The following is a 6,000-nucleotide window of genomic DNA, read 5'->3' on the forward strand; positions in this document are numbered from 1 at the left end:
CAGACGCCGGAACTTGGCAGGTGGCGAGGGTGGAGCGAGCATGCCTCCTTTACGGGACACACACACAGGTCCAACGAGGGCTAGATAGTCCGGGTTGGACGTAAGGGCAAAGTTTAGAGCTCCGATCCTTGTTCCCCAAGCCCGCAGTCCGGGTCCCAGGGCCAGAGAAAGCGGCTCCTTTCCTAGGGCCGTGCCTGGGAGAGGATGGAGGAGGCCTAGAGCCCCGTCCCACCTGGGCGCTCCCTGTCCCGTTGCCCCACGCCAAAGCCACTGAATGTCCCCACCTGCAGGCCCACGGAGCCAGGTCGGGCCTTGTTTTGAGCCGGGAGCCTGTAGACCAGAGTGCCTTCCCGCCGTTGTGGTCCAGGGGCCTCAAAGCAGGCTCTAGGGGTGCGTTGGCGGCTCTGGATTTTGGAGTTCCAGGTGGAAAGCGGGTAGAGGCAGACGTCTCTAGGTCGGGCTCATCAGTGCCCGTCGCTAAGGCGCCATCCCGTTTAACAAGAAACAATTCTTCTGTTGCGTAGGCGACCAACCTGGCCCCGGCCCACTTTGCACAAGTTCTCTGTGGCCTAATATTCGACCTCCTTTCCCTCCTCTCGTTCTCGAATCTCCAGGCACCTTGAGTAACTGAGCAACGCTCGCCTGTCAGGACCGCCGGGATTGGACCCACAGGCCACCAACACGTAGGCGCGGCGGCGGTCCGCGTGGGGACGGCTGGCCACCCCGGGATCCGCGAGGCTTTGCGCGGTGCGGGACTTCTGCGCGAGCCGGGAACAATATCACTGCCAATAGCGCACCGGCCGGACGGCGCGTCCTGGGCCCCACGCGCGCGCCTGTGGCCCCCACCCCCTCCCCGGGCTCGGCCGCGCCGCGGAGCTCCGGGGAGAGCGGCTCAGCTTTGTGGCGCTCGGCGGCAGACTAACCCAAGGGCCCAGAGGCGCGCGCCGGCGGCTCCCCAGCCTCCTCCGACGGGGCCATTGTCTTAGACCCGCACTTGCTGAGTATTTGGGGAAAACTCGAGGAATATATTACCGGCTCCGTGCGCAGAACAAAAGGGCGCGTTGCCGCAGGTCACGCTGAAGTGGCCCCCAGGCGGAACACTAGAGCCCCGGCCCCTGCAAAACCGTCCTGCCGGGCCCGAGGCACGTTGCGGGAATTTTCCTCTTAAGAGTAGGGGACGGAGGCCTGGCCCGCCGGCCTCTCTGACCCGGGATGCTCCGGAGTTCACCTCAGCACTTGCTGCTAATCGATTGTGCCAGCCTTTTCGGAATGAAATACTACTAACAATAATCGTGGCTCGGCCCTAGATTTGCGCACAATCTGCCGTTAAAGGAGCAGAATCGAACTGCTCCAAGGAGCGCTGGTCCCAGCTAGCCGGGAAGAAAGGAACCTTTACATAACAAGGGAAACTCCAAAGAAAAGCTAATGGGATTAAATTCTCTGGAAGCGAGGTGAGGGAAGGTTCTGGACCGGACCGCGCCGAGCCAGCTGCACTTCCCTAGCCGTCGGTTTTGCAAACCCGCATGAGAATGTCACTTGGTGCGCCTCGTGTCATTTCGTCCCGCTGCCGTTTCCCAGAACTTTTTAAGTTCAGGATGGCCATCTAGCCATCCACTCCCTTCCCCTTTGGTGGATGGGAGAAAAGTTTTCAGAACCCGTTGGGGGTGTCTGCATTAAGTAAAAGTGACAAGGTGTCTCCATGACCACAAGGAAGAACAGAAAACAGAAGCTCTCCACAACCCCGCAGCTCTCCCAGGATGCACAGAGAAGTTCCAGTCCTGTTGAGGGGGATGCTAAAACCCCCAGCTGGGCTGTGCTGGTGTGGCGTACAGACACCTCAAGTCCTGCGTGGACCCCTTGCAAATATCAACACTTGGCCCCGAACTATGCAGACATGGGTTTACTTTTGTTCAAGGATATTCACTTCTAAAGTTGGGGTGCTCAGAACATGCATGGTGGCACAAATACTTCTCATGGAAGTATGGAGGAAAGGGATCCTTTCTCTCTTTGGGCGCCCTCTTTACCGCCAGCGGAGAGGACCCAGTCAGGGCTGGCCCCGCACTCGGTAGCCAGTCGCAGGGCAGGTAACCCTTCTCTTTGCCTTCATTTGTCACTGCATATAGTAAGGAAGGCTGTGGGGGTCAGCCCATCCCCACTCCCAGGGGGCCCACACCCACTTGGCGGGGACCGAAAAGGAGAGGTTTGATCTCTTGAGATCAGAGATAGACAATTTTCCTGGAAAATCAAAGATACCCCTGGCCAGAGGGTGGTGGGCATCTTGGCCACCAGGGCCCCAGCAGAAGCTAGAAGGGACTGGAAACCTTTCTGCAAGAATGGGAAGAAGAACATCTGGCCGATGCCCGAATGACCCCTACTCCCAGTCCACATTCATTTCCAGCCTGCAGGTGGAGGTGGGGATGCCGTCGTGTGTTGTTTGTTTATTTGCTCAGGGAAGAGAGGCGCGTGTGTTTAGGATGGCAGAGGCTGGAAGGCACTTGTTGCTCCGCGCGGCAAAGTCCAGCAGCGGATGGATGCTCGTAGGCGTTCTCCCAAGCATCGCGTCAAGCTGCTGTCTCGGCCCAGGCTGCTCTCATGGCTTGTTTCTGCCTCTCCAAGAAACTCCGAGGCTGCAACCTAGCCGGGATAGGAGTGCACTGGTTGGAAGACGGCAATTAAGGGTTGTCCTTGTTCAGTCGCTAAGTCATGCCGGACTCTCTGCAACTGAAGGAGGAGGTGAATTTCCGGAGAATTTCTTCCACCTGGAAGGGGCATAGGGAGCACAACTCTGATCTAGAAGTTTGGCGGCTCCTCAAACGTACTAGAGCTGCGAGGCTCTACTGGAAAAAGAACCGAGACGCTGGGCTTTTTCGTTGTAAAAGATGCCTTGGCTTACTTTCTCCGTGGTTACGGACGGCCGCGACCCCCAAACCTGGCGCCTCCAGCCAACAGAACCCAAAGTGCCGAGCAGTTTGCAGACCCAGACGCCAGGCCTTGCCAGCCGCGCAGCATCCTGTTCTCTTCCGTAGAGTTACTGTCCCCAAGCAGAACGCATCGTCAGGTACTCCTTCCGGCCAAGGAGGCTGCACCGCGCTTCGGACTGCCCGGGGCCCCCTCCTCCCGACCGGGCGCGGATTCCCCAGGACCACCGGGCTCGCCTCTGCCACTCCCTCCAGCTGCGCATCTCCACCAGTTGGAGCCTCTGTCCCCACCTCCCAGGCGCTGTGCAGAGCCGTCGCCCTCCCCCGCCTCTGGGGCGTTCCGCTCGGCTTCCTGGCCCCAGCCACCAGCCCCGGAACGCACCGCTATTTCGGGACCCCCAAACCGGGGGAGGAGCTGGACCCAGGAGGGGGCGGTCGGCTCGCAAAGTTTCTGCAAGTGGCACCTCGAGCTCGCCGCGAACCAGCGAATCTTTACTTAACTTTGTGTCCAGGGCAAGCGAAAGCGCACTCCACAGCGCGCGCACACACATTTACACACACACAATCACACGTTTACACACACTCACAACTTCCACGCATCCGCTTACACACATCGCGCATCGCACGAGATTGAGAACTTCTGCACGCTCCATTATTTCCTGGGGTTCCACTGTCAAGTTGACCCTTCTGAACTTTTTGCGACTCTTTCTGAAGTTCCCCTTCTACCTCTTCTTTCCCTCCCAATGTCTACCCCCAACCCCCACCAGTAGGACTAACCTGTGGAATCCATGTCGGGTTCCTCCAGTAACCCACAATGCATGCTCTTCCCATGGACAGCACAGGCGCCCCCCAAAAATCCTGATGTTTGGGGATCCCCTGTGCTAGAGCTGCCCAGGGAGGAAGGGAGGAAGGAGGGAAGGAAAGACGCAGAGAGTCCAAGGATGAAAGGATAGAAAGAAGGAAAGGAAAAGGCAGAAAGAGAAAGAAGAAAGGAGAGAGAGAGAGAAGGGAAAGAGCACGGAGAAGGGGGAGCGAGAAAGAGCGAGCCAGAGAGGGGACACTCAGTAATCCAGCCGGGCAAAGCCAAACCCGTCAAAATGTTTGCGGATGTTTCATGGGAAAAAGCATCATTTTATAGGAGCCCCGATGGGAGCAATGTCATTGATAGGCCAGCCGGCCTGATGAATGGCCGCTCGTCAGATGGGGCCGTGGCGAGGCGCACTGTGAAGCCCATTGTGGGCCTGTTTTGAATAAGAAAAGCCGCCTCCGAAAAGGGGGGCTCAGAGCGACGCAATCCCAGCCCTCCGACTTCCCCCTTCTATTATAGCATTAGCAACGTTTTTCTTATTTAAAGTTCCAGAGGCCTTCTCCAGCCTTCGCCCGGCACTCATTACAGGCGAAATCAAAATTGGCTTAGATGTGGCCCCCTCCCCCTCTGCCTACCCCTCCCCCGATCCGGCCCGGCACGGCGCAGGCATGGGAAGGGGGTGAGGGGGCGGCGGCAGGGGACCCCGAGGAGCCTGGGGAGTCGCCTACGCGGCCACGAGTGGGCCCCACTTCTTTCCTTCTCCCCTTGTGGCCCCCGCCCCAGGTTTGGTCCCGGGTTAGATTTTGAGTGGGAGCCTTGGGGATGAAACAAGCCTTGTCCCAGCCACGGGGATCCACGGACACGCGTGGGGAGGGTGGAGAGCTGAGGGGGGAGGGGAGGGGGCACTATGGCCCTAGGACCCCAGCCCCACCCCCAACCTGGGCGGCGACAAGGCCGCTTGGCCGGGGCGGGGGGGCGGGGGGGGGGGGTTGACTCATCCCCCTCCAGAACTTTCCGTCTCCTGGGTATATCTGTCTCCTTCCCCGGTCCCTCTGTCCCTCTCTTCCCGCGTCTTCTCCGTGCTGGGCCGCCTGCGTCTCTGTCTAGCCCCTGCTCCCTCATCTCTTTGTCTCCCCCTGGGGCTCTACCCTTCTCTGTCTCTATCCCCCTTGGTCTCTCGGACACCCCCCGCAGCCCCCGCCTCTTCCCGTAACCCTGTCTGTCAGTCTGTCTGTGTCTCCGGCCCTTCCTCCATCCCTCCCCCGCCCCCGCCCGCCCCCAGCCAGCCGCGAAGTTGGTGAGAAGCCTCGGCGTCTGAAGGGGGGGACGCGGTTTTCCCAGGCACCCCCCTCCTCTGCCGGGTGTAAAGTGCAGAAAAGAGGTGGGGGGGGGTGGCGAGGAGCTGGGGGCGGGGGGCTGGAAGTGGAAGTGGCGCGGGGGACAGGCTGCGTCTGCGCGGGCCCCGATAGAGTGGCCGGGCGTTCGCGGGCCGGCCGCGCTGTGATTAGAATATGAATGGGACTCGGCGGGCGGAGAGAAAGGCGGATTACCCGGGTGCTCTGACCATGGACAGAGGCAGCGCCGGCCGGCCGCTCAAGGGGCGGGGCGGGGCGCGCGGGCGGGGTCCCTCACTCCAGCTCAAGGGGTTTCTAACCCGGGACCCCAAGCCCCTTGCGGCTCCCGCGGTCCCTGAGAGACCCTCCCACCCTTGTCTGCCCTCCCCGAGCGGGGCTAAGTGGGACAGTGCGGGGAGGTGGGGAGCGCGAGGGGCCAGCACGTGCCCAGTTAAGGTCACGGTGCGGGAAGAAGGAGGGGGCGGGGAATGCGGGCTGGACAGAGCTTCAGCTTAGTGTATTTCAGAGAGCCCGGTTCGAATCCCAACTCAGTAAAAGTCTTCATCTCTATGGGCCTCGGTTTCCTTGTCTGTAAAATGGGGCCGAAATGTCCCCCTTCAAAGTGTGCGGTAAGATCAGACAAGGTAGTGGATATAAAAGGAGCTGAGTACTTGCTGTTCTCTCCGCGTGGATCTCTCCTTAACATCTACCCGTTCCCAACACGTACCCCGTCGGACCAGCTCTTTCCCACCACCCTGGTCTCAGCCAAGCCTCACGTCCTCGGAGTGTGCCTGATCACCCTGTGTGAGGGGCCCCTCTTGCTCCGGCCAGTGCCTGGTTCCTTACGCGTTTGTTTCTGCAGCAACTCTGTTCTCAGCCATTTGCTTTGAGCCCAGAGCCGCACCTGCACATTCTTTCCGGCTGCGATGGTTGGTGAAGG

General features: G+C 60.1%; 1 protein-coding gene across 3 annotated transcripts in view; it reads right to left on the minus strand.

Annotated features, from left to right (window-relative positions):
* Nucleotides 1-4,316, minus strand: part of RFX4 (regulatory factor X4) — a 171,016-nt gene extending 166,700 nt beyond the window's left edge. The window contains exon 1 of one of the 3 annotated variants that reach the window (XM_044941397.2): nt 3,696-4,316. In XM_044941397.2, the coding sequence (XP_044797332.2) occupies nt 3,696-3,738 (43 nt within the window). In that variant the 5' untranslated portion in view covers nt 3,739-4,316. Of the gene's footprint in view, nt 1-284; nt 1,010-3,695 lie in introns of those variants that run through there. The other 2 variants (XM_006069578.4, XM_044941398.2) reach the window with 2 other exon arrangements.
* Nucleotides 4,317-6,000: the final 1,684 nt, after the last annotated feature.

The sequence above is a fragment of the Bubalus bubalis genome, chromosome 4 (assembly GCF_019923935.1).
Source record: "Bubalus bubalis isolate 160015118507 breed Murrah chromosome 4, NDDB_SH_1, whole genome shotgun sequence".
NCBI lineage: Eukaryota > Metazoa > Chordata > Mammalia > Artiodactyla > Bovidae > Bubalus > Bubalus bubalis.